This window comes from Drosophila navojoa, chromosome 2, assembly GCF_054131105.1.
Source record: "Drosophila navojoa isolate 15081-1374.11 chromosome 2, UAZ_NAV_1.0, whole genome shotgun sequence".
Lineage (NCBI taxonomy): Eukaryota > Metazoa > Arthropoda > Insecta > Diptera > Drosophilidae > Drosophila > Drosophila navojoa.
The window spans coordinates 15,686,563-15,709,836 of record NC_142890.1 but is presented as its reverse complement, the minus strand read 5'-3'; the positions used below and the strand labels follow the sequence as shown (position 1 = coordinate 15,709,836).

Genomic DNA, 23,274 nt, shown 5'->3' with positions numbered 1-23,274 from the left:
GTTGTTATTTTTATGTTGATAACACATCGCGATAGCTGGCTAGGCAGCTACAACTGATATACGGGTATGCACACCTCTACGATTTTTCCAGTGCTAGAAAGTTTTACAAAGATAATCTAGCCTTTTATTGTTGTCCCATTTCATAATGCAAATGACTGAAGCGGCAGCACGAAAATAAGAGTGATAATTTATGAATATACTAATTAATATACAAGGAAGCATTGTTTAGTTGTGACTCATTGATCTTTTGAACCAAGAAGCAACACAAAAGCATGGAAATGAGTGTAAGTTACGGCAGCGACTGCAAGGTATCACATACTGGCATTGCGTTCAACAGCGTCAATAAAACCAGTTCCAAGCCGCGCTCCAACCGATTCAGACAGTCACGCATTAGGTTATTCATGCTAAACGTCGTAAGCTGGTGAAAGTTTCCAGCTGTTGCAGCCCATACGCTAGACCCGAAAACGTAGTACTAATCCTTAACTTCTCCTCTCCCAACTGTGTATAATAAAGGCGGCAATGTTTGCACGGATCTCCTTTTATCCAACGCTGCTCTACAATGTGCTCATGGAAAAAGCAACAGCAAGGAATTGGTACGATCGTATTGATGAAAATGTTATACTGGGAGCGCTGCCCTTCAGAAGCCAAGCAAATGACGTAAGTTATGTTTGTTTTTTCGTAAATAATTGTATTAAAATTGTAATAGCTTACAAATTAGTAGCTGTTTAAGCTCCAAAACTTAAATGATTAATCACAAGGAATTATTTTTGGCCAACAGTTAATTGAAAAGGAAAACATGAAAGCTGTCGTGTCAATGAATGAAGACTACGAACTTACTGCGTTTTCAAACGACTTAGCCAAATGGAAGGCTCTCGGTATTGAGTTTTTACAACTGGCCACCACAGATATATTCGAATCACCTAATCAAGAAAAACTCTACCGTGGCGTTGAGTTTATAAACCGCTTTTTGCCACTCTCAAAACGCATACCGAAGTTCGATTCCTCACAATATGCTGAGAATATTGGTTCTGTTTATGTGCATTGCAAAGCAGGGCGAACACGGAGTGCGACCTTGGTGGGATGCTACCTCATGCTGGTACGATTTAAAAAGAGCCGTCATCTGATGACGCATCAAAGTTTCTGTCTAATTGTGTGTATTTATTTTTAGAAAAACGGTTGGACCCCAGATCAAGCTGTTGACCACATGCGTCAATGTCGACCACATATCTTACTGCATACCAAACAATGGGATGCGCTGAGAATATTCTATGCAAATAACGTGGAGCCCCAGTCATGACCCAGCCCTGACTGATCTGTTATATTCACTGCGTAACAAATGGCGCACGTTTTTATTTTTGTTGCCTTTACCAGACTAATTAGCATTAAGTAAAAGTTTTCAATACAAGTTTGTTGTGTACGTGAGCCTTTTTTTTTTTTTTGTGTTACAAGTTATTTTAATTTACCGCTAATGACTAAGACCCAAATGCCGAATGGGTATACACAATAAACAAGTGGGCTATCCATTCACTGGTTGGTGTCCTTGCCCTTGATAGCCCAGAAGCGCTTGATTCCATTGGCCAAACCAATATCGTTCTTGATGAAATAGAACAGGCCTCCCAACGCGGCTACTGACATTAAGATGAGAGCAATGTGAGCAACTTTTGGCACAACATTACCAACAACTGATGGGCGCAAGTAATCCACCACCATTGCCTCAACACCCCTATAAATTTATAAAAAATGGTTAGGCATATTATATCACGAATTCTTATCCACGCATCTTACCAATGGGTGTGAATGACTACAGATATAGCCAAAAGGGCGTCCATGACTTGCGAAGGAGCAATGAACGCTGCTGGAATAACTGCCAGCAGACCAGCAGACAATACGCGTTCAATAGTCCATAGACGAGTGTGACTGCCAGTTGCAGATGCCATTCTTGGAGCGCTCACCGAAATCTCGCGCATCACGATGGGCTGAAAAGTTAGATAGGTGATTATATATATATCATAACAGACTTGTTAATAAGTACCGAAATTTGTTTAGCCAACGCCAGAGGTTTGATTCCAACTTGGCGTTGCGTATTGGCCACAATTGTGGAGTAAGCCTTCAATGGCGAGACACGCACGGATTTAATAAGTGTTGCAGCTGTCGGTGTGTCGTACGATGCCGTTATATAATGAGAACATTTGTCAGGTGAGATAAATATCCATTTGCAATTGAATATTATACTCACCATTACCGCGAGCTGCACCACGCAGAAGTACAGAAGACAACATGTTTTATGTTTGTATTACAAGATCAAAGTTTTGAAGAAAATATAAAAACACTTGTTATTGGCTCGAACAGTCAACTACCGACATTTAGACTACTTTACAGCACTGAAAAGTTTCATGCCTACTGCTTATCGGTAAGGAAAACTATCGATTGTGTTATCGGCTCGGCCCGACATTTGTATCTGTTTGAATATTATTTGGTAATTCAAATTATATTAATATTGCAAAAATTGTTAAAAGAAAATGCAAACATTTAAAAGTGCATTGGACTGCTTTATTTGTTTGTACAGAACATTGAGATTCGTTTGTGGACGGATGTAAAAAGGATACTTATAAACTAGAACGATATGTTGTCATTTTGTTTAAGAATGTCGATAATTTGATTAAATATCAAAGGCACATTTTAAAATAATGCTATAGTTTTCTAGACTGAAACATGGATGGACGGTACTGTAAAACCTATTCTACACTTATTAAGCGACTAAAAATGTAACTACCATAAAAATTCCGGAAATACCTAAGACAAAACTAGGGTAAGCCAAATGATCTGCGCCAGCTTTGTAAAAGTCCCATTCGAAGACAATGTTTGAAGCATCTGATGGTCTCCAAGGATTCAAACCATCGTCGAAATACATAGGACAATCATCGCGTTCACGTTCGTACTCAACGGCATCAATGGCGACTGCAGCGCCTTCGGAGTGATTCCATGAGGTAACGTCTTGGTTTAGTTTACAAAATGCGCCTACAGCCTGCGACATTAGTACGCGGTTTAGATCAGCACGTTGATACACCCAACAACGGTATTTGGATAGAGGATCCAAATCATCGTAAGTAATTAGATATGATTTTAGATTTTCCTTCCAAAAGCCAATGCATTTCATACGGTAATCGGGATCACTGTATATATCAACAGGTCGTCCCAAATGATCCACAGACAAGCAATAATTCTCATCGACGGCCAACTCCTTTTGGTCTGTGTCACAGACTGATAAGTCGGATATGTTTTGCTTGCAGTGGATATCTGGACGAGGACTCAGTGTAACGCCACCAAGGATTCTGGAATATTCTTTGAATAAGTCGCATATCCTCAAATGTTATTCAATTATAAACTCACCTTGTCTTAAAGGGATGTTCGCCCCTCTGTGTGAAATTAAACTTTCCAGCAACTGGACAGCGGACGGGTACTGGGTTTTTCGCTAAGAACAAATCATATTTCCATGCCTCAGAGTTTGGAAATTGTACCCAGGAGCAAACTGTACTGAAATCATCCTTAATAACAGCTAAGCCCTTACGATAACGTATGATATTGTGGTGCCTGGGCATAAAGTCAAAGCAAACATAATCCTTTTGGCAACCATCAACAGTAAGACGCGCCATCATAACACGATTACCACGACGTTCACGGCACACGTAAATTGTCTTCCGGTATCGAGCCCTATCCGGATAATATGTCTCATTGATGTGTGTTTCACTAATGGACACATCGGCATCAATGTTGGCCGTGTTCACCCATTCGCCAGAAAAGTTCTGAGGCAGTGTGCAACCAGGCTCAACAAACTCAGCCTTCACTGGTGTTAGCTTAAGACGCTCGGGCGAGTTTTCTGGCGTCTTTAGAGTGTTGCACTCAGCAGTAATGGAGACACCCACATACAGATCATCATCTCGATTCTTGAGGAAGCAACGGTATTTTTCATCCTTACGTGATTCCTTTGTATTGGCAACAGCAAAATAATGATTCTTTCCCACAAACCAATCGCCGAGACAGCTAAACTCCACAGTTCCAGTAAACGTGCCCTCCATGCCCTCACACTTCTGATAAGTAATGTTAAACTTTTGATTCTGGATAAGAAATTGTGTGCCAGCAGTCTGGCACGATTGGATGCGTGCATCTGGTTTGTTACAGACGCCCGTAAAGCGGAATCGATTCTAAGAGCAGATTAAATTAAAATTAAAAGTCGACAAATTAAAATTAAAATATATTAATTATACAATAAAACAAAAACTTGCCTGATATGTAAAATGCCAAACGCCCTCAAGAGACGAACGACAATTAATTGGTACAAAGTTTTCATTGAACAGTGTTATTAACTGCTGATCATCCTTAATTCCCTTACAAACATTGTTCACCGTGGGCTCCTGCCCAGGTGGCAAACCAACACACGGTCCCTCGAACTTCTCAAAGATGTTGAGCGTACGTATTATTGTACGCACGCAATGATAGCAGTTGGCGGATCGTTCCTTAAACACAAACGAGTATTCATCGCCGTGATGTCGTTGGTAATTGATGCAGTAGCCACGCCTCGACATTGATGTAGCATCAATAATCGTTTGGGTAGGCAAACCCACTTCCCATGAAAACCATGAGCCCTGCAGTATTTTCGGTATAATGCAGTTGCGTTGCTCCAGCTCATTGTATTGTGCATGCGCTGTAATTAATAATTCGGTAGCGACTCTATTAGTAAATTCTATATGAATCACATTCAAGCCTCGCTTTGACACTTGGGTGTGGCTTGGCTGTAGCTGAAGTTGCTGTACGAACCTAGGCTTGAAAGGCCTAAAAGGCACATCAATCCTAAATATTTATTCATTTTAAGACTTGTAAAATATATTCAGTTTTCTATAAACATTATATTAACTAAAAACGACCACTACGCAAATCACACAAACTAATATTCAACACAAATTGAGCAAAGAAAACACGCAACAAACAAATTTACCAAATGCTATGCGTGCATTTTACAGCACTGTATTCCCAATCATTTTACAGCACTTGTCGTATTTTTTGAACTAGTTCTAATTGATTTATTTACATATTCAGTTACAGTTCAAATTACAAGCTTGTGTCCAAAGATCAAATTTGAGCCTGTCCTGACAAAACAGACGAGCCCCAGACATATTCTTAGATTACATTTGCAGTTAACCGCTTTATGTAGTAATAAAAATGTCTGGCTGATTACAGAAATCACAGCTTAGCAACAAATACAATCTATGCACGTCTGTGGGAAAACAATAGAATCACCGTCTGATGCTTCTAATGTAAACAGACAGCTGCTATCTGTGGTAGTCCAATTGTCGCACGCCTAACGATACGAACACCCCCGCCAATCATGACTAACACCACTCTAACACACACGGTGCGAAATCCCATTAAACTGGACTTTATGCTCTAGCATCGTTTTAATATGGATTCAGATAAACGAATATTTGGGCAATCGAAATGATTCATACTTGCATTTATGGAGTCCCTGTTTGATTGGGTTTATTGGAATCCGTTTCGATTGCACTTTGGAACTTATTTAACTTTCTACAAATGGCATGTTGTTGATAAGTGTAGAGTCTAGGTACACACTTCTCTAGGCGGATCGCGCCGTCCTTATCACTAGGCGGTAAAGGTCAATCTGAGCATGACGATCTACTCGTCATCCATAATGTCTATGAAATGATCAATGCAAATTTGGCGCAGTCTTTAATCGTAGCTCGTTTAAAAGAGAAGTGCGCTCTCCCAGTTGTAAAGAACTAATCCAAGTACATATTTCAAAAAGGAAACACTTGTGAAACATTAAATAATCTGTAGATTATATTCTTTTTCGTAATCAAATATTATAGGTAAGTAATATTTTCAAATATTTAATTATGCTTATGCTTGAGAAATGTTAAATATGATGAAACGACAGTCATGGTCGCTGGATTACATATGGAGGCCATCGATCGCATTACATCAATTCCGTTGGTGGAGTCAAGCGTTAAACGTGTTGAGCACATCTATGACAAAGTCAAGAACAACAATCGCCTCTTCAGCTGGTACTTTGAGACGGCCGAGGCCACAATTAGTGCAGCCTACGAGACGGTCCAGCCGGCTGTGAAGCTATTCGAGATGCCCATCAAACGACTAGACAATGTGATGTGCAAAAGCCTAGACATATTGGAGCAGCGTATACCGCTTGTCTATCTGCCACCCGAAATGGTAAGTCCAGCTGGGAAAGCATATATGTCAATGTGACTTGAGATTCGCTCACATAGGCGATTATTTTGTGCTTAAAGATGTATTGGAATACCAAGGAGTACATGTCGGATCATCTGGTGCGACCTGTGCTCAAACGTGCGGATTCCGTTAAACAAATTGGCAATGCGGTGCTCGAAAGTCCTCTAACAACCTATGCAGCAGATCGCATCGATGGAGCCTTTACGGCAGGCGACAAATTTGTTGACAAATACCTTGTGCCCATCCACACCGACCAGGATCAGACAGATGGTGAGTGAGATCTTGATGATGTCTCATGTAAAAAAAAAAAAAAAAAAGATGGGCCATTGAGGTTATCAGTCGAAGCTTTATATGAATTTTGAATCTATTTGATTCTCATTTTGTCGATTGCCTAAGCGACGACCGCAAAAACGCACACACAGACATGTATGTACATACATAAGTCGTACGATAACGCGCAGCTTTGTTGCGGCTTAACATTACCAAAAAATAAACATGTACATTGTATGTACATATATGTATATAGAATTATATTTAAAAATTGTTTTACCGCACTGCAGCGCCTCAAGACGATGATAACGAACCAACGGGCGCAGTGGCGAACGAGAGGGGTGCGATTAAGGCAATTCATCACGGTCAACGCTTCTCACGAAAACTCACACGCAGACTTACGCAAAGAACTTTTGCCGAGGCACGAGCCCTTAAAAAACAAAGCAAAGAAGCGATCCATGTGCTTATCTACGCGGCCGAATTGGTAAGTGAACAAATCGTGTTGAGTTACTTAATTATCGTGATTACTATCGCACAGCACGAGCAATACGCGTGCACGAGTACATCGTTAATACAGTGTGTGAAAAGCATATCTATACAGCAATATTGTACAAGTGAAACAACACAATATTTTATTGTTTAATACGTATCTATTATTATTCATGACTATAAACTTTGAAAATTTAACCTTAAAAAAAAATCAAGTTTTAAACTACTTAACCGATAAATGAATCTTAGTACAGATTCTCATATACGTATATGTACATGCATTAACACATACATATGCATATATTTAAATTCTCCATAGATTGCCACCGATCCGAAGCTGGCTATGCAAAAGGCAAAGGAACTATGGGGATATCTAAGTGCTGACGAGCCGGAGAATCAAGCTAGGCCTGTCACATTGGAGCAGTTGATTGTGTTGCTGACTCGGGAGTCAGCCAGGCGCGTTGTACACTTTGTTAACTATACAGCGAATGTTGCCAACAATTTACCCAAGTGAGTGGATCTATACTAATCTGTGATTTTTAGGTGGAACTAACTGATAATTTTGATTTTAGACATTTGGCACACACCACTCACGAAGTTGTACATCAGATAATATGCATTAACAATCGCATAATAACTATAACGCGCTTAGATAAGGTCAAGAATATCTCAAAGGAGGAAGCCGAATCTCTAATTAAACGTATGATCGCTTTCTATAGTAACCTGCAGGTACTCTCGAATGGCTATCTGGTAAATAAATTTGATATTAATTTACTTTTATATCCTTCAACTGAACCTCTTTAAAGGAACGGGTTGCTAGCTTTTTGTCTGGACGCATTGAAGCTGAAAAGGTAACGGGTAGTGAGAGCAACACAGTTAGCCGATCCTCAAGAAGACAACAAGAAACAAATAATTTCTCTCCCGCTCAAAATAATATAAATGGGGTTTATTGAGAAGCAGAGTTTTTCGTTGCTGTCGTATTTTTATATCTAATCATAGAGTTTTGCTTCTGCTTTCATTTTCGTACTAATTAAACAGATTTATTTGTTTATTTTCGTCTTATCGTTTATATATATGTATATTATAAGATAAAATTCATTTGAATAAATGTTCCTTATAGTATTTCAATTCTTGTATGCTCTCCTTAATATCTGCGAGACTGCGGTGACTGAGCTGTTTGCGTGGAGCTCCTGCAATAATCTGGGGATTCCATCGAGTGGCCAGCTCCTTAATAGTAGAAACGTCTATGATACGATAGTGCAAATACTCATTTACAAGTGGGAAATATTTATTTATAAAGAGACGGTCCACATAGACGGAGTTGCCAGCCAAAGGGCATTTACGGTTTGGTATGTTTGCCTTCAGATATGTAAGAATCAGATTCTCCGCCTGATCAGGCGTCACATCCGAGCTTCTACACCTGTCCACCAGGCCGGATTGGTTGTGATGCTTTAATGACCATTCGTTCATGGTCTCATAAACATGCTCTGGATGCTTTATTGCAAAACAGGGTCCTTCAGATTTAATATTCAAAAGTTTGTCCGTTATAATACATGAAACTTCCAGTATCACATCTTTATCCACATTCAGTCCTGTCATTTCCAAGTCCATCCAAACAATATCCGATGGCTCGCCAACTAATTTACTACACGTGCTCATTTTGTTCAGTTGTTTATTGTATAACGCTGACGTATGTTTACTGAGTATTGTTAACAGCCGGTTCAATTTAAATATCATTTGAATTTGAATATTTTATTTGAACAACCTTGCAATATCTCGCGCTGCGCTTTTGCACTCTATGCAAGCACTGTAACTTTTAAATCCTGTCTTAACACAAACTGTCTTATACATATGTGAACATGTACATACATATGTATGTATGTATGCATATTCTAAAGTAAGGAAACTCTTAACAGAAACAGCTGTTTTGTGGTAAAAGAATTGGGGTGTGATAAATGTATTTGTCATATACATAAAAGTAAAATTAATCTGAAGCTGTCATTCTGTATACAAAATTTTCTAATAATTTAGTTTGCGATAAATTTATACATTTTGCATATACATACATACCTGCATATGTATATATTTATATTTATATACAGTGGTTTAACATTAACATTCTTACAGCATTATACAGCACTTAAATTGAAAAAATTGGCTAACACTGGCTGTATTTTGTGCATTTTCTTAACAAAAAGTAAACGGAAAAATTATAAAAGGAACAAATTAACACGTAACTGACACAAAAAACACAAAATGTCCTCTTCGACGCTGAGAGATCAACCCGGCACTTCCAAAGAATCATTCGAGGACTTCTATACCGAAGTAAGTTTCGTGATGCTATTCAATGCCGTGGGCTTGGCGGTGGCGAACGCCAACGCAAAAGCGAACGGCTATGGCAAAGGCTAATCAAAAGGCAGCACGAAAAAAATCAGAATTTTCTTATACACATAAATAAACGATTTTGTGACTATTTTCGCAGGTGAAAGAAATTGAAAAACGCGATTCAGTACTAACTCCTACTCAACAAATTGATCGTTTACTTCGTCCAGGTTCCACATACTTCAATCTTAATCCTTTCGAGGTGCTGCAGATTGAGCCAGACGCCGAGGTGGCCGACATAAAAAAACGTTATCGTACCCTCTCCATACTGGTACATCCAGACAAGAATCCCGATAACCAGGAGCGCGCTCAAATGGCATTCGACATTGTTGCTCGTTCCTGGAAGATATTGGAAAACGACCTAACACGCAAAAAGTGTTTGGATGTGTACGAGGAAGCCAAAGGCCGCACAGATCATATGGTATGTCCATTGCATTCATTTCTGTTTTCAAGGCAATTAAATGCGAACGAACATTTTATAGATTGCTGAAAAACGTAAAAAGCTCAAAAAGGAAGGCAGATCCTTTGAGCAAATACCTGAAGACGATCCTGCCAAGTATAAACACGCCATTTACGTAATGGTAATGAAACTCTTTGCTGACATGGAACGGCGAAGGCAAAAGCTTGATCAGCGCGACCAGGAGGAGCGAAAGCGAAAGCGCGAAACCGAAATAGAGGAAGAGGAACGCGTCAAAGCGGATCGTGAGTGGCAGCAAAATTTTGAGGAATCTCGTCAAAGCCGTGTGAACAGTTGGCACGATTTTCAATCCGGCGCTGGCAAATCGAAGAAGACAAAAAAGCAAAAGCATATGACCGGCATGATGGTGCCCCCAAAGTTTAAACCTGAGACGCGATGAAATCTGTTTGCGACCGTCGCCGTTAACCGCCCCATTATTTTACACATATATTTTTACATTTTTATAAGTATCCTTTGGAGTTGTAATAATTGACATGATCATAATATGTAGTTTTAGGAAAACAAACATCTGTCTTTTATATTTTCATTCCGATTTTTTTTTTAGAGCTCCGTGTACAAACTGGCTGTGAATACAATATCCCGTTTTATGGCCGCCGAGGCCTCTTCCATTTTAGACTGCAAGCCGGGATTACCAATTCGAATGGCTGCAGTTTTAACATCCCGAAGTGTTTCGTCTAACTGCTGAATACATCTCACTATGATGCCCTCCTGTACCTCGGTTAGTTTCATGATCTCAGCGAAAGGCTGTAAAAAGCAATTTACGAGCTGGTAAACAAAATTGGAATCAATTTAGATAAATCTTACCTTGTTTTTAGCCCACTCGTAGACAACCTCAAGCAGTCCAAAATTTAAATTATTTTCTGCCTCAACTGCCGCTTGACAGCGCTGTTCCTCAGCCAAGATGGTGTCGTTGATTTGCTCAAAGGCGGCAACACATTTTTTTAGTGGCTCTGGGATGACAGGTTCGCCCTGAATTTTTGCCTGAAACACCAGACCCGACAGTAGAGCCGCTATTTCCGCTGGCTCCAGATCATTAAACATATTGCAGAGTATTAACTCGGTAATGAGGAGCTCATTTTGACCCATTTCGCAAGCTACCTTGCCCTTGAGTGTCACCTCGTTCTGCTCATCTATATAATTGAGGGCTCGCAACACCTGCAACTTGTTGCAGTAATCCGGATAAAGGGTTAAATTCTTTGCCGAATTCTTGAAACGCAACTCCTCAATGTTAATCTCTAACATACGACGCTCGTACACCTTGGCGAACTCCTGTTCAAAGCCGGCAACATTGGTATGTGGCAGCACGTTGCCCACCTGACGTGCCAGATGATCCACATAGTGCACCATAGCTACTTCGGTTTCCGCATTTACGGTTATTTCCTTGGACATATTGATGTACTTGATACTGTCCGGATTGGCATTGTATGCTTCGTTTAGCTGATGCAGTTCCGTGACGGCCTTGACGACTGTTGCGCTAGGCGGCGAGTCCTTAAAGCGTTCTAACTGCCTTTGCTCCCAGTTTCGTATTATGACATCGGCATCAACTTTAATTGTTGATTTCGTAATCGTTAGGATATCAACGGCTCTGATGTCTAGCACAGTGTGTCCTCCAATGCCCTCCGGATGGAAGAATTTGTGCTGTGGTGTCAATGAGAGGATTTTGTAGTAAAGTTCGCCCCGATTTACGTTGTCGCAGTCGTTGCTCTTGAATTGATGATCCAATACTAACACCTTGTAGATGGTATCCTTGCCCTGCACGGACTTAACATTAAGCAATATGGCCAGCTTATTGTAATGCTTGCCCTGAGTGATAAAAATGATGCGCCCTACTTTCATTTCCTTTTGGATTTTCGGTTGAGTTAAAATAAATTTCTGTGAAGAAAGTCAAGAGGATTATTGGTTATTTAACCATTCCCCCACATCCTTACTAACCATAATGCGATGCTTCTCCTTCCAGTATTCAACGGACTTGTCATAGAAATAGATCAGTGGCTGAAGGTGCTCGCCAAGATTGGGCAGCGTGGCAAACTTGGCCTCGGCTAGCTGCAGCTGCTTCTGCTGTGTAGGTAGCTGCAATTTTTGATTGAACTCCTTGAAGCTGAACTGCATGATGTCCTCCACCTTGATGCTCTCGATGCGCAGACATGTCAGTATAACGGCATAACGGAGAATGAATTGCGACTGCAGCTTCTCGGGTAAGCCAAGAATCATAGGCCTCAGTTCCATAGACGGTGGCACTTGACCTTTGCATAGCAGGATGACGGTGCCATTCTCATCGTGACCACGTCGTCCAGCACGTCCAGCCATTTGTATATACTCGCCCGGTTTCAGGTTGCGCATTTCAGTGCCATCGAACTTCTTGTGCGAATCGAAGATGACTGTGCGGGCTGGCATATTAACGCCCATGGCAAAAGTTTCGGTGGCAAAGAGCAGCTTGACGAGGCCGTTCTGGAAGAGCATCTCGACGATCTCCTTGAGGATTGGTAAAATGCCGCTATGATGGACTCCAATGCCACGTTCCAGAGAATCCTTAAGCGCCAGCACCTGTGGTATAGTGCGGTCAGGCGGCTTCAGCTTCGCCAAGCATTGGAGGAAGAACTTCTGCACTGAGCCCTTCTCCACTGCCGTATTGAGATCCACGGATTGCAGGGCAGCCACATTGCTGTCGCAGCGGTTGCGGGACAAAGTAAAGGCCACAACGGGCATCTTGTTGTTTCGCTTGAGGAAATCAATCAGTCCAATCCAGGTGCACTGATCCTGTTTGCTGTTTACGTAGTTTTTAGGTCCGCCCGTCTTAGATTTGCTTTGCATTTCCTTCTTGCGCTCTACAGCCTTCTCGTAGTTGCCCTGCAGGAATTTACCCTGGGCATCAACCAACAGAAAGATGTCATCACGACTCTTGCCACCGGCGCCAGTGTAGAGATAATGCATCAATGGAACTGGACGCTTTAGCGTGCTTATGACATACACCTTGCGCTTCTTGGTGCTGCCCACCCAATCAGCCAATTCCATGGTATTGGGCACTGTGGCGCTGAGCATGATAATATTGACATGGTCTGGCAGTAGTATGATGACTTCCTCCCAGACGTGGCCGCGCTCCGGATTATTAATATAGTGGACCTCATCGAAAATTACATATTCCAAGTCCCGTGTTATATCGCTGCCACAATAGAGCATGGAACGCAATATCTCGGTGGTCATAATGAGGCACGAGGCGGTTGGCTCGATTTGCAGATCACCCGTTATGAGACCAACATCCTTGAAGGTCTTGCGGAAGTCGCGATACTTTTGATTGGATAGCGCCTTGATGGGCGACGTGTAAATGGTGCGCGTCAGATCCCGCTTGGATAATGCAATGGCATACTCGGCCACCACGGTCTTGCCCGCTGATGTGTGCGCTGCCACAAAGACATATTGACGTTGCTCCAGCTTAAGAATAGCCTGCTTTTGGAATACATCAAGCTCGAAGGGAAACTCCATGGCTGGACAGGGTATTTGCTCCTTGAAGTTGGTGATGGGCTGGCTGATGTCTACCATTTCTGCCCAGTCACTGCTGAATGTTTTCGTTGTCGTCGATATATTCAGGACGGGCTTCAGGTCTGCGTTCATAATATCATCATCGACGTCTTGGAACTCTGCTGGAAATTGAAGATCTCTCTGCGGCGCACTTGTGCCGGTGGCTTCGCTATCGCTTCGCGTTATTTGCAGCCACTGCTGTACGTCGAGGTCTTCCTCTAAATTCTCTAGTAAATCCACATTGCTAGCGGTGGTGGTAGCCGTTTTCATAACTTTTTTTGTGTCCAATGAGAAGTCATGACCACTTGAAAACCCCGGCGGCACGGTTAGCAACTTTTCACCAAGTTCAAAGCTATCCAAATCGAGCTTAGCAATCTCCAACTTCTGCTTTTTGACATCGAAGCCACCCGGCCAGAAAGGATAGTTCATAGGCGAGCCTCGCGTTATTTCTTCCAGTAGACCCGGCTCACGCTGCATGGACATTGAATTATTGGCATTGGCCCCCACATCCTCCACATCAACCTCAACGAACTCGAGTATTTCGCCGGTAACCAAGTCCCTACGTGGAATTAGTTTTGTACTTCCCGGGCATTTGGGAATGTGCAACAGGCGCATTTCATTAAATTTACGTGGCACAACATCGGGCAGCGGATCATGAATGGATATATCCGGATTAAGTATGTAATTGCGAAGCTTCTCATGGTTGTCCTTGCCGCGAATTTCACACATTATGGAGCGGCTTTAATATATTTTTCCAACATTGACAAACTAATCAGTGTTCAGTGCGACCATATAATCTAATTAAATGTAATAAAATACCAAAGATAAAATACTAAATGCTGTAATGACACAAGCCTAAGAAAATAATTACTCGGCTTTCATAGTATCATAGTGATAGTATAAACCTCGATTCCAATTTGAATTTAGGTCTTAATGGAATGCAAATGACAAATGCGAAATTCCAAGCGAATGTACAGATACTTCAAATTGGATTAATCACGAAATATAAGGGAAATTCGATTTCTGTAATGAAATAAGAATCTTTTAATATTTGGTAAATCTGTTGCCAGATTAAATACACTATATGGTGTATAATAATTACAGAGTAAAACCAATCTATAATTAAATCATTTTAAATAATAAACTCAAGCTGTTAGAAATACTATACCATTGCATAACACTTTATATTCTTTAGTTTACTGTTAAAAATAAATAAATAATTTCAATCATTTTTTGCGAAATATCTCAACTTTCAATGGATGACATTTCTCGTCGGGCACTTGAACACCTACTGGAATGGATACATCACCTTGGGGACAGGCACTTAGTGCCACCAACAGATTCATGTCGGCAATAAACTCAATGAAATCGCCCTTCTGGGCGGGGCTGGGCTTGCAGAAATACTGTTCAGTGTCTCTGGTGAAGCCAGTGCACATGAAAATATTCCATACATCGTGCACATCCTGCTCGGTCATGCCACGCTCCTCCACAACAGCTTTGACGAGGGAGCTGTGACAGCTGCCCACACGCTCTTGCCCGGTGATCAGCTTGTAGGTGTAGTCGTCACAGCGAGTGCCGATAACATCGTGCAGAGCGCCGCCGTCCTCATCGATGCCATATTGGGCAAGGGTGTCAAATACGAAGGTGGCCATGGGGCGCAGGTAGGGCAGGCAGCTCCACAATCTGTCATACACCCTCAGATGTGCTCCGTGCAGCTGGCGTGTTTTTCCCGAATAGAAGCGTTCTTGGCGATTGTCCAAGTTCCAGAAATTGACATCCCCTACCTGGGAGCCCTCGTGCACTGTTATGCGGCACAGATCACCTGTTAGCATGGTCCAGGTGCGCGCCTCACGCTTGGGCACCACCAATGTCTCCACGAGCTCGCCAGTTAACGCTTCATAGCGTTTATTCTGAAATACGATCCTCATTATTTACTTGATAAAATTCAATTGCAACATATGTACATCGTATTCTTCTTTGGAAACAAGAGCGGAAGCCGGCTTGTCATAGCATATGATGGGCTGATGCTTGGCAAACTCGCGTGGCTTGTCATGGCGTCCACACCATGAATTTTGCTTAGATTCCGTCATTAGTAATTCTTTACTATAATCCAATTAAACAAACGCTGCACTCCTATCAAAAGTCCATCGACGACTAATCGGACAGCTAAAGGTCTCACGCACCACAGGTGCGAACCACATCTAATCGGGGCTTTTAAAAGCTTGATCTCAGTCGATACCGATGATCATCGCGTAGTCTTTGTACAAAATCTAAAAAATCGATCCACAGCCAGTTGAATCGAACTAGTTTTTAGTTATTGACCAACAATGAAACCGTTGAGCTTCCAATAAATAAATGATTTTGTTTTTGTTTTGGTTATGAAAGTTGTTAAATTAACTTTAATATTTACCGATACATACATAATTCACTTTTAACTTTAACCGACTAAAACAAAGATCAATTTTATTGTTTATCAAAAATACGTAGTTAATAATTATTGACATCTTAGCTATTTTAAATGGTGAACAAATAACTAAAATTAAGTGATAGCATTTATAGTTGAGGTTTGTAACGAAACGTAGCTTACTTTACAAAAATTTTCCTTTTTCTTCTCAATTATTTATATTTGTTTTGTCATAACAGTTAACTCCATGCGCATTTTTATATGTAAAACTATATATATATATATTAACTCTAATTGAATTTATTGGTTGGCTAAACTATATATCGTCTGTTTTTAAATTTTTCCATGCTTATCTATCTATGAATGTTTCCTTATTTTTTAGCTTTGCATCAATATGGGCCCGGTGGTGCGGAGTGGCACTGTTTCCGATTCCGTGAATGGTCGCTGGCTCTGTATCTTTTGCATCACCTCATCGAGGAAATTGTTCAGCTCTTTGGTGGAAAACTCTTGAGGCATGGGCAAACGCTCTAAAGCCATTTTTAATACAACACATGGCTCCAGTTCAGGACAAACTATGCACATGCCATTCACCAAGCAGCTCAAACTCTTCGCTATTTCGCTCTGGCAAAGACGATGCTTGGCTGTGGGGCATGGCAGCAGACTAATACGCGAACAAATCTCACTGAGTTGTGGCTTCAGATTTTCCCAACGCGCTTGTATATCCTCCACGCTGCTGACGTTGTGTATGTGCTTGAACTTTTCGTTAATATCAATGTAATCCAGAAATATCTGACCCTGATTTGTCCAGTTTGGCACTTTGACGGTGCTCTCTGTTGACTCAAACTGGCTCAACAGATTGTACAAATACTGCAAATTACCTGTAATAAAATTTTAGATTAACATAAAGAATAACGAATATTGAAAAATATTTTAAAATTACTGTTTATCACGGCATCTGGTGCAATATATTGGAAGATGATTTCGTGGGCTAATACCCAGTGCTTAGCCTTTAATAAATACTTTGCTTGCATGTGGCGCTGGCCGTTGGCACCTGCTTTTAGAGCCTTAGCATAATCCACCCAAGTTTCCGGTACACCCAATTGGTGGATGACAAACTGCTCTTCATCGCTCAGTGCCACATTGGCGTCTAGGCTGACATGCTGTTGCAGTATGTGCTGCACAGCGCGTTCACGCTGATTACGATCTTTGATATGCAATAGCACAAATACGGACCACTGCCACAAGCCCTCGTTCTCTAGCTGGCTGGCAAAGTCCACGTGAAACTGCGCCTCTGTCAAGGGGCTGCAATGTGTATAGCCTAGTGCTTCCAAGGTTTGCAGCAGCATCCAGCTACAAATGATGGATAAATTATTAACTATTTATTAAAGCTACTAATAATAGAGCTTACCTCAGCCGAAAGTCCATTGGATCGGAGGTATGTGTAATTGGATTCAATGTTTGCTCTAAGGAATGCTTTCGCTTGGAGAAGAGCTGCAGCAGGTGGTAACGTAGATCATAAACAGGATTCTTGCTCTTGTAGGGAGTGCCACTGTAACTGGGTTTCGGTTCATCCGCGTAGAGTTCCTCGGCTTGGAAGGCCTTGTCGTACTCCAGCAAGGCATCAGTTATTGTCGATGTGGGCGCAGTAAAGTACCATAGTTGTAATGCCAATACGTTCAGCCAGTTACCGTCCTCAAGCAGGTTTATGGGGCCATGCGAGGACATCATTAGTGGCACGCCTGCGGCCAACATGAACATTTTGATACGCTCCAAGCTTATGTATTTATCGGATTTGCTTTGTTGCCAAGCAAACAGTTGCTCCTCCATGAGTAGACGCACCACAGCACCAGAGCTAAGCTGTGCCAGGATCAAAGCCAAGTACGCGTCATCGTATTTAAAAGCCAATTCACAAGCTTCGGTTACACGATGGCAGCTTAACAATTCCAGCATGTGCTCTAGATAGCTATTGCTGCTGACCTTCTTTGATAACAGGTCTTTGCTGACCAGCGTGTTTTCCAACCACTCCGAAAGCAGATTGCGCCGACACATGATCACATAATGTGAATTGTCATCCCGTCCAATGAGCTCATCATGCTCTCCCCACAGTGCAAATAGAAGCGACCACACGGACACACCATAGGCAGCCATGGTGCTGGTATTGTTCAGCTTAATGGCTTCAGCCAGGTGCTTGGCAATCAGTTTTGTTCCATTGTTGGACTGCAGCCAGGGGCAACCGCTGCCTTCCACCTTGTTGAAGCTGCAATCTTGCAGTTGGACTTCCAAATGTGGCACAATGCTTTCAGCAAACTGAGTATACATATCCACCGTGTTGAACTTTATGCTCAGTAGCACATTTGACGATAAATCGTTAGAGGCTCGTGGCTGAAACACGAGCGCCGCGGGCAGCATCTTGTTATTGACTATAAGACAAAATATATAGTTGTACTATATATTGCTCGTGAAAATATATATCTGTGCACTTACTCTCATGAATGCTGCGTAGATTGTTGAGCGTGTTGGGTACCATTAACGTGTTTTGTGGTCCAAAGCTGAGCTTGAAGCTTCGTCCTTTGTAGAAGCCGAGATCAGCAATCCAGTGATTGTAGTGACCATATGCTATGGATCGAGTCAACGGTACTACTGAGCCAAAAACCTTAATCGGTGCCACTTTGGGTTTGATGACAAAGTCGAATGGTTTGGGGCCAACCAAAGATGTTGCTGGGGTCTTCTTTTGGGCTGGCTTCACACTGTCAGGTACCACCGATGAAGCCTGCAAGGATAACCAATAATCAATATTTAAAAGTGAGATATAAATACGTATATTATAATAATTTGATACTATAATTGAATTATGTCTTTACCTCCTCCGATTGGACGTCGCGGATTATACTGGTAACTGAAGCGGATGACGAGACGGCCAAAAGTGGTGATTGTCGACCATAATCACTTGAGCTCTCCGATGCAGCCGGTTCCTTCCACAGATATGTATCCTTGTTAAACAAATTGGGGGTGCGCTTCACCTGAGGTGGATTCAATTTTGGCTGTGCATCTTTGAGGTACAAACCAATATTAGATAATAAAGAGATATAGTTTATTATCAAGGTCTCTTCTGTCCATACTTTGAGATTTTATTATAGATTGATGGATTGAGATCCTTGAAACTTCTTCATACCTAATTCATCGTCGCTGCCTTGATCTTCTACGAACAGTGATGATTTCATCAACTGCATTTTGTGCGGTTCTTTGCCTACAATATCCTGGGCCAGAGCAGCGGTTGGACTAGGCACAGTACGTGGTGCATCAAACATTGTAAAATCCGCGCCACTGCCGGCCTGAAAGAACTCTGGGAAATAGCAAGCAGAAATACAATTTGAATGACTATCGATCAGCAAATTATGATCTAGCTACTTACGCGTCTTATCTATCATTAGAAACTCCGCCGAGTTGTCCATGGGGCGGAAGCCGCTGGCAACGCCGGCGGCCAATGATTTTGGATCTATGTTGCGTGCAGCCTCTTCCGAGATCCGTTGGGACTTGTGCAACGAGGTCAAGCTCACTTTATCGATGGCAGTGGCAGCTGTACGTTGCGCATCCGTAGCAGCTGTTTTGGCTTTTTTAGGATCCGCGGGCACATCGTCATCCTCATCGCTGTCGTTCAGACCGTACTTTGAGAAATGTTTGACGCGGAACACCCAGCTGCCTGTCTCTGGCCTATATTCAATGAAACGTGTTGAATTCTTATCGCAAACGCGGCGCAATTTGCCCTCCCAGTCAATTTCGAGCAAGCGCTGTGGATCCTTGACGGGCTCATGTTTGGTCTTGTCCAATGGCCACACCTGGTCCAATGTAACCTGAGCTTCACGATTCAAGCCATTGCCAATGGGTGGCTTATTGTCATCATCCGGATATATAATGACCTCTTTGTTGCGAAAATGTACTATCGGAGCAAGTAAAAAAGATGATTAAATTCCTTTGCGTAACGTAAACAAGTAAACAAGGAATTACCAATCTCATCCAGATTGAGGCCGGCCACGTCAAGCTCTTTGCCAAAGTAAACGTTGCCGTAACCCTCGCGGCCAATTGTAAAATTGGGCACCACGCAGGACCCATCTTCGGCTAGATACGACTTGAGGTCCTCCAGGGAAGGTATGGTATAGTAGCCCACACGGCGGAGCACAATGCCCGTTGGGTGGGGCTCATAGTCAGCGTCAGCATTGATTTCTGCTTCGACAGTTGGCTCAACGGATAAGCGTTGCTCCGAATCGATGGAGCGTATGGACAGTGTAGTGTCATTTCCATGTTCCGAGCTGAAAGTGTCCCGTCGCACAATGCTGCTGGCCTGATCCTCAAAGGGATTCTCCGGTATTGTAGATACAGAGAGACGTGTTGGCGCTGCGTTTTTGTAGGTTTCAAGGGGTTTGCGTGGTACCAACTCCGTGAGGGTGCTATTTAAAGGTGCCTGATCCATACCCGTCTGTAGATTGTGCTGGCGCACCTTTGCCAAGTTATTGGGATGCAGCCACGACTCACGGCGACTGCTGTCCTGATCAGCTTTGTTTGCTGTTGGTGAGGTTTGGCCATTTCCGGTTTGTGCCGGCTCGTTGGGTATGGCACCAGTAAATGATTCTCGTTGCGGACGTACTACACCCACTATTGGATTGCCGCTGTTGCTGTTACTGTTGCCATTGCTCAGGGCAGCACTGTTATCCTCGCCTGTGGCAGGCCCCTGTGTCGCTACTTTGGGCTTTATCACTAGCCGCTTAACGTTGGGCTTAAGATTGAAACCCTCTACGCTAGCGTCAAACTCTTCCAGACCTTCGAACATGGACTTGCGATTATTGGTGGTGCCCAGCGCCTTTACTCGAACGCTGGATGGTCCATCCTTATTGGTTACCTTGAACTGGTTACTGCTCATGTCTAGTACCGCCTGCTGAGCGGCGGGATTGGTGGCACGTGTGGCGTCCACGTCATCGTTACGCTTCAAATCTTTGAAAATTGGCGTATCACCGTACGGCGACGTCACCTTGGATAGAATCTGCTGATGTATAGGCACCATGACGACAGAAGGAGCCGCACCCACGCCGCCTAAGCCCGACAGACCCGTATTAGCGCCACCGCCGAGCGTACCAAAGCCGCCACCCAATGTCGACCCAAAGCAACCTTGGCTGGTGTTGCCAAATAGACCGCCTCCAGTGGTAGCTGTGCCAGTGGCTCCACCAAGGGTAGAGGTGCCACCGAAAAGTCCGCCACCAGGTTTGCTAGCATTGCTGAACAGGGAACCGCCAGTGTTACCGGCATTAAAATTGAGCGGCGCCGATGAGGTGGATCCGAAACCACCAAAGGCTGAGGTTGCTGGCTTGTTGAGATTTGAGTTGAACAAGCCGCCTCCGGTGCCCGCATTAGTGTTGCTCAACGAAAAGTTGCCGAAGCCCGTGTTTGCTGTGGAGCTGGCGCCAAAGGCAGGTGCCGCAAAGCTCGTGGCCGGCTTGGACCCGAAAAGACCGCCGCCTGCTGTGCTAGTTGCCGGCGCACCAAAGCCTCCAAAACCTGTATTCGTTTGCGACACCGAAGCACCGAGACCAAAGGCGGGCTTATTGGGATCATTAGTTGTAGCTGCTCCAAAAAGCGGCGTTGCCTGAGTGGTTGAGCCAGCGGTGCTACCGAAACCACCAAAGCCAGTCGTTGTTTGCCCAAATGCCGGTGCTGCGCTCGTGGCGTTCGTTTGGCCAAACAGGCTTCCAGTCTGGCCAAAGCCTACAGGCTTCGCGCCAAACGGATTTGATGCGTCCGTAGCTGTGGTACCGAATCCTCCGGTCGTGGTAGCTCCGAACGGCTTCTGTAAGAAATTGTTCTGCTGGGCGGGTGCACCAAAGGCGCTGGTTGCTGCTGGCTGGCCAAAGGCCGAGGTGTTAAACAGGCTCTTATTCTCAGTGCCCGTCTGCCCGAACAAGCCAGTGCTGGGCTGTTGCTGAGCCGGTGAGCCGAAGAGTCCAGTGGTCGCGGGCTGCGTACCGGTAGCAGGACTTCCAAAACCGAAACCACCTGGTGCGCTGCCAGCCTGAGGACCTTTACGCGAACTCAGATAGTCCTCTAGACGCAGTTCCTCCAGTGACTTCATCTCGTACTCTTTCATTGCGGTAATGCAGTGTTGTTTCGTATTAACATTGTTTGCCTGCCCACCTTTCATGAGCGTGTCCGTGCCTATCGTGGGCTGATACTTGGCCACTGAAGTGCCCGGATTGACACCGCCCGCCGCCCCTACAGCCACTGCTTGGGGTTGTCCGAACGCCGACGCAGCGCCACTGCCAAACACATTTGTTGTCGTTGGAGCCGCCTGACCAAACCCGCCAAAGCCTGAAGTGCTCGCAGCAGTCGCTTGCTGACCAAACAGTGGTTGGGCTGCCGGTGTTTGACCGAAGCTGCTCAGGCCTAAAGTGGTGGGTTTTGCGGCGCCAAAAGCACTTGTCGTACCCTGCCCAAACAGCGAGGTGTTTGGAGCCGCTTGCGTGGAGCCAAATATATTTGATGTTTGTGCGGCTTGAGAAAATGCTGAAATAAATCATTAAAGGCATTAGTACTTGTTATTACATTATTTCATATTTATGTATTTAGACATATATATAAATATATTGAATTAAATAATTTATTTATAAGCCGTCATGTTGCATATGTATGTATATATTCTACGACCACCATAGCTTATTTAAAGGGTATTATTCGACTCTAACCTCCAAATGATGTGGGCGCTGTGGTTGTGCCACCAAAAGCGCTGGTTGTCGTTGAGCTACCGAACAAGCCGCCAGGTTGTTGATTCGCTGCCGGTGTGGTGCCAAACATCGAGGGCTGCGTCGGTTGGGCGCCAAAAGCAGATGTGCCTCCAAACGCTGGGGTTGCTGGCTTCCCAAACGCCGATTGACCAAAGGGCGTTGCAGCTGCGCTGTTGCTGAACGTTCCGAAGCCCGTGGTTCCGGTACCGGTGCCAAATGTGGGTTTAGCGCCGCCAAACATTTTGATCGATCTGCCGGCTAGCTGTTGGTACACACAAACATACACTGAGCACTACTCGCAAATCGTCAAATTATTTCACAAAGGAGTGAAACACGAGCTCGGGTTGCGCAAATAAATATATGTTTATATATATGTATATGAGTGTATGTTTGTGAGTGCCCTTGTGTTGTTATTAGGGTGCGGCAACAATACAGACGATCAATCGGATGACCGCTTAACAATAATAATGCAACTTATAATATATTGAGCCCGCAAAAAGTTCCTTTGGAAGCACAAACACAGAAATGGCGCGCCGAATATTTTTCACGATGTCTTGTCTGGCGAAAAACAATGCGACCGTTCGCAGACACCGTCGAAGGTATTTATATTTGCAAATTGATATGCTATGCAGCCCTCGTTCAGCACTAACATAAAAATACCAGTTTGAAATAAAGCAAACTCTTAAGGGTATGTTGGCTGTAAATATCGT

General features: G+C 43.3%; 9 protein-coding genes and 1 long non-coding RNA gene across 14 annotated transcripts; 3 read left to right on the top strand and 7 right to left on the bottom strand.

Annotated features, from left to right (window-relative positions):
* The first annotated feature begins 93 nt into the window (after positions 1 to 93).
* On the top strand, positions 94 to 1,422 carry PTPMT1 (protein tyrosine phosphatase, mitochondrial 1). The gene is made up of 4 exons (XM_018111651.3): positions 94 to 284; positions 514 to 657; positions 779 to 1,096; positions 1,169 to 1,422. Exons 1-4 carry the CDS (start codon positions 273 to 275, stop codon positions 1,295 to 1,297), a joined length of 603 nt encoding a protein of 200 aa, XP_017967140.1. The 5' UTR covers positions 94 to 272; the 3' UTR covers positions 1,298 to 1,422.
* Positions 123 to 514, bottom strand: LOC149092184 (uncharacterized). Its single transcript, XR_016196225.1, has 2 exons — positions 320 to 514; positions 123 to 155 (listed from the first exon to the last, which is right to left on the bottom strand). It is a non-coding gene; the product is annotated as an uncharacterized LOC149092184 (long non-coding RNA).
* On the bottom strand, positions 1,327 to 2,420 carry SdhD (succinate dehydrogenase, subunit D). The gene is made up of 4 exons (XM_018111652.3): positions 2,237 to 2,420; positions 2,033 to 2,148; positions 1,786 to 1,976; positions 1,327 to 1,723 (listed from the first exon to the last, which is right to left on the bottom strand). The coding sequence occupies exons 1-4, from the start codon at positions 2,277 to 2,279 to the stop codon at positions 1,525 to 1,527; spliced, it is 549 nt and encodes a 182-aa protein (XP_017967141.1). The 5' UTR covers positions 2,280 to 2,420; the 3' UTR covers positions 1,327 to 1,524.
* Positions 2,421 to 2,528: 108 nt separating this feature from the next.
* udt (protein undicht) lies at positions 2,529 to 5,020 on the bottom strand. Its single transcript, XM_030383911.2, has 4 exons — positions 4,816 to 5,020; positions 4,284 to 4,702; positions 3,391 to 4,202; positions 2,529 to 3,332 (listed from the first exon to the last, which is right to left on the bottom strand). Exons 1-4 carry the CDS (start codon positions 4,862 to 4,864, stop codon positions 2,750 to 2,752), a joined length of 1,863 nt encoding a protein of 620 aa, XP_030239771.1. The 5' UTR covers positions 4,865 to 5,020; the 3' UTR covers positions 2,529 to 2,749.
* Positions 5,021 to 5,861: 841 nt separating this feature from the next.
* Positions 5,862 to 8,145, top strand: Lsd-1 (lipid storage droplet-1). Of its 3 annotated transcripts, none has more exons than XM_089256450.1 (7): positions 5,862 to 5,882; positions 5,951 to 6,240; positions 6,297 to 6,528; positions 6,819 to 7,012; positions 7,337 to 7,527; positions 7,590 to 7,746; positions 7,824 to 8,145. In XM_089256450.1, the coding sequence occupies exons 2-7, from the start codon at positions 5,953 to 5,955 to the stop codon at positions 7,968 to 7,970; spliced, it is 1,209 nt and encodes a 402-aa protein (XP_089112576.1). In that variant the 5' UTR covers positions 5,862 to 5,882; positions 5,951 to 5,952; the 3' UTR covers positions 7,971 to 8,145. The 3 variants fall into 3 exon arrangements, with proteins under 3 accessions (XP_089112576.1, XP_030239772.1, XP_017967136.1); XM_030383912.2 differs by having other exon boundaries at positions 5,863 to 5,882; positions 7,590 to 7,767; XM_018111647.3 differs by lacking the exon at positions 5,862 to 5,882 and having other exon boundaries at positions 6,318 to 6,528; positions 7,590 to 7,767.
* Positions 7,554 to 8,884, bottom strand: LOC108658964 (RNA exonuclease 2). The gene has a single exon (XM_018111650.3). The coding sequence runs from the start codon at positions 8,752 to 8,754 to the stop codon at positions 8,113 to 8,115; it is 642 nt and encodes a 213-aa protein (XP_017967139.1). The 5' UTR covers positions 8,755 to 8,884; the 3' UTR covers positions 7,554 to 8,112.
* Positions 8,885 to 9,114: 230 nt separating this feature from the next.
* On the top strand, positions 9,115 to 10,382 carry LOC108654961 (dnaJ homolog subfamily C member 8). 3 transcript variants are annotated; one of them, XM_018106589.3, is made up of 3 exons: positions 9,115 to 9,342; positions 9,500 to 9,820; positions 9,882 to 10,382. In XM_018106589.3, the coding sequence occupies exons 1-3, from the start codon at positions 9,274 to 9,276 to the stop codon at positions 10,254 to 10,256; spliced, it is 765 nt and encodes a 254-aa protein (XP_017962078.1). In that variant the 5' UTR covers positions 9,115 to 9,273; the 3' UTR covers positions 10,257 to 10,382. The 3 variants fall into 3 exon arrangements, with proteins under 3 accessions (XP_017962078.1, XP_017962087.1, XP_089112577.1); XM_018106598.2 differs by having other exon boundaries at positions 9,156 to 9,342; positions 9,570 to 9,820; XM_089256451.1 differs by lacking the exon at positions 9,115 to 9,342 and adding an exon at positions 9,367 to 9,499 and having other exon boundaries at positions 9,570 to 9,820.
* On the bottom strand, positions 10,307 to 14,210 carry tst (superkiller complex helicase subunit twister). Its single transcript, XM_018106475.3, has 3 exons — positions 11,810 to 14,210; positions 10,682 to 11,749; positions 10,307 to 10,621 (listed from the first exon to the last, which is right to left on the bottom strand). The coding sequence occupies exons 1-3, from the start codon at positions 14,120 to 14,122 to the stop codon at positions 10,418 to 10,420; spliced, it is 3,585 nt and encodes a 1,194-aa protein (XP_017961964.1). The 5' UTR covers positions 14,123 to 14,210; the 3' UTR covers positions 10,307 to 10,417.
* Positions 14,211 to 14,584: 374 nt separating this feature from the next.
* On the bottom strand, positions 14,585 to 15,647 carry LOC108654954 (uncharacterized). Its single transcript, XM_018106578.3, has 2 exons — positions 15,358 to 15,647; positions 14,585 to 15,303 (listed from the first exon to the last, which is right to left on the bottom strand). Exons 1-2 carry the CDS (start codon positions 15,481 to 15,483, stop codon positions 14,620 to 14,622), a joined length of 810 nt encoding a protein of 269 aa, XP_017962067.1. The 5' UTR covers positions 15,484 to 15,647; the 3' UTR covers positions 14,585 to 14,619.
* A 182-nt stretch (positions 15,648 to 15,829) lies between these two features.
* On the bottom strand, positions 15,830 to 23,188 carry Nup98-96 (nuclear pore complex protein Nup98-96). Its single transcript, XM_018106463.3, has 9 exons — positions 22,526 to 23,188; positions 19,803 to 22,346; positions 19,210 to 19,734; positions 18,970 to 19,140; positions 18,659 to 18,846; positions 18,282 to 18,567; positions 17,206 to 18,217; positions 16,738 to 17,147; positions 15,830 to 16,675 (listed from the first exon to the last, which is right to left on the bottom strand). The coding sequence occupies exons 1-9, from the start codon at positions 22,803 to 22,805 to the stop codon at positions 16,176 to 16,178; spliced, it is 5,916 nt and encodes a 1,971-aa protein (XP_017961952.1). The 5' UTR covers positions 22,806 to 23,188; the 3' UTR covers positions 15,830 to 16,175.
* Between the last annotated feature and the right edge of the window lie 86 nt (positions 23,189 to 23,274).

What these genes read in the sequence shown, in the direction of transcription:
- PTPMT1 (XM_018111651.3), top strand. An exon ending in TCAGAAGCCAAGCAAATGAC is followed by an intron (nt 658 to 778) that starts GTAAGTTATGTT and finishes TTTGGCCAACAG; the next exon opens with TTAATTGAAAAGGAAAACAT. An exon ending in TGGGATGCTACCTCATGCTG is followed by an intron (nt 1,097 to 1,168) that starts GTACGATTTAAA and finishes ATTTATTTTTAG; the next exon opens with AAAAACGGTTGGACCCCAGA.
- SdhD (XM_018111652.3), bottom strand. Translation starts at nt 2,279, where the DNA reads ATGTTGTCTTCTGTACTTCTGCGTGGTGCAGCTCGCGGTAATG. An exon ending in TGGTGCAGCTCGCGGTAATG is followed by an intron (nt 2,149 to 2,236) that starts GTGAGTATAATA and finishes ACACACCGACAG; the next exon opens with CTGCAACACTTATTAAATCC. An exon ending in GTAGTCATTCACACCCATTG is followed by an intron (nt 1,724 to 1,785) that starts GTAAGATGCGTG and finishes ATAAATTTATAG; the next exon opens with GGGTGTTGAGGCAATGGTGG.
- udt (XM_030383911.2), bottom strand. Translation starts at nt 4,864, where the DNA reads ATGAATAAATATTTAGGATTGATGTGCCTTTTAGGCCTTTCAAGCCTA. An exon ending in TTTAGGCCTTTCAAGCCTAG is followed by an intron (nt 4,703 to 4,815) that starts GTTCGTACAGCA and finishes TATTAATTACAG; the next exon opens with CGCATGCACAATACAATGAG. An exon ending in GAACATCCCTTTAAGACAAG is followed by an intron (nt 3,333 to 3,390) that starts GTGAGTTTATAA and finishes AGAATATTCCAG; the next exon opens with AATCCTTGGTGGCGTTACAC.
- Lsd-1 (XM_030383912.2), top strand. Translation starts at nt 5,953, where the DNA reads ATGGTCGCTGGATTACATATGGAGGCCATCGATCGCATTACATCAATT. An exon ending in GTTGCCAACAATTTACCCAA is followed by an intron (nt 7,528 to 7,589) that starts GTGAGTGGATCT and finishes TTTTGATTTTAG; the next exon opens with ACATTTGGCACACACCACTC. An exon ending in TACTCTCGAATGGCTATCTG is followed by an intron (nt 7,768 to 7,823) that starts GTAAATAAATTT and finishes ACCTCTTTAAAG; the next exon opens with GAACGGGTTGCTAGCTTTTT.
- LOC108658964 (XM_018111650.3), bottom strand. Translation starts at nt 8,754, where the DNA reads ATGATATTTAAATTGAACCGGCTGTTAACAATACTCAGTAAACATACG.
- LOC108654961 (XM_018106589.3), top strand. Translation starts at nt 9,274, where the DNA reads ATGTCCTCTTCGACGCTGAGAGATCAACCCGGCACTTCCAAAGAATCA. An exon ending in TCGAGGACTTCTATACCGAA is followed by an intron (nt 9,343 to 9,499) that starts GTAAGTTTCGTG and finishes CTATTTTCGCAG; the next exon opens with GTGAAAGAAATTGAAAAACG. An exon ending in AAGGCCGCACAGATCATATG is followed by an intron (nt 9,821 to 9,881) that starts GTATGTCCATTG and finishes AACATTTTATAG; the next exon opens with ATTGCTGAAAAACGTAAAAA.
- tst (XM_018106475.3), bottom strand. Translation starts at nt 14,122, where the DNA reads ATGTGTGAAATTCGCGGCAAGGACAACCATGAGAAGCTTCGCAATTAC. An exon ending in AGGAGAAGCATCGCATTATG is followed by an intron (nt 11,750 to 11,809) that starts GTTAGTAAGGAT and finishes CTTTCTTCACAG; the next exon opens with AAATTTATTTTAACTCAACC. An exon ending in ACGAGTGGGCTAAAAACAAG is followed by an intron (nt 10,622 to 10,681) that starts GTAAGATTTATC and finishes TGCTTTTTACAG; the next exon opens with CCTTTCGCTGAGATCATGAA.
- LOC108654954 (XM_018106578.3), bottom strand. Translation starts at nt 15,483, where the DNA reads ATGACGGAATCTAAGCAAAATTCATGGTGTGGACGCCATGACAAGCCA. An exon ending in TTTCCAAAGAAGAATACGAT is followed by an intron (nt 15,304 to 15,357) that starts GTACATATGTTG and finishes ATCGTATTTCAG; the next exon opens with AATAAACGCTATGAAGCGTT.
- Nup98-96 (XM_018106463.3), bottom strand. Translation starts at nt 22,805, where the DNA reads ATGTTTGGCGGCGCTAAACCCACATTTGGCACCGGTACCGGAACCACG. An exon ending in CCAATGGACTTTCGGCTGAG is followed by an intron (nt 17,148 to 17,205) that starts GTAAGCTCTATT and finishes CATCATTTGTAG; the next exon opens with CTGGATGCTGCTGCAAACCT. An exon ending in ACCAGATGCCGTGATAAACA is followed by an intron (nt 16,676 to 16,737) that starts GTAATTTTAAAA and finishes ATTTTATTACAG; the next exon opens with GTAATTTGCAGTATTTGTAC.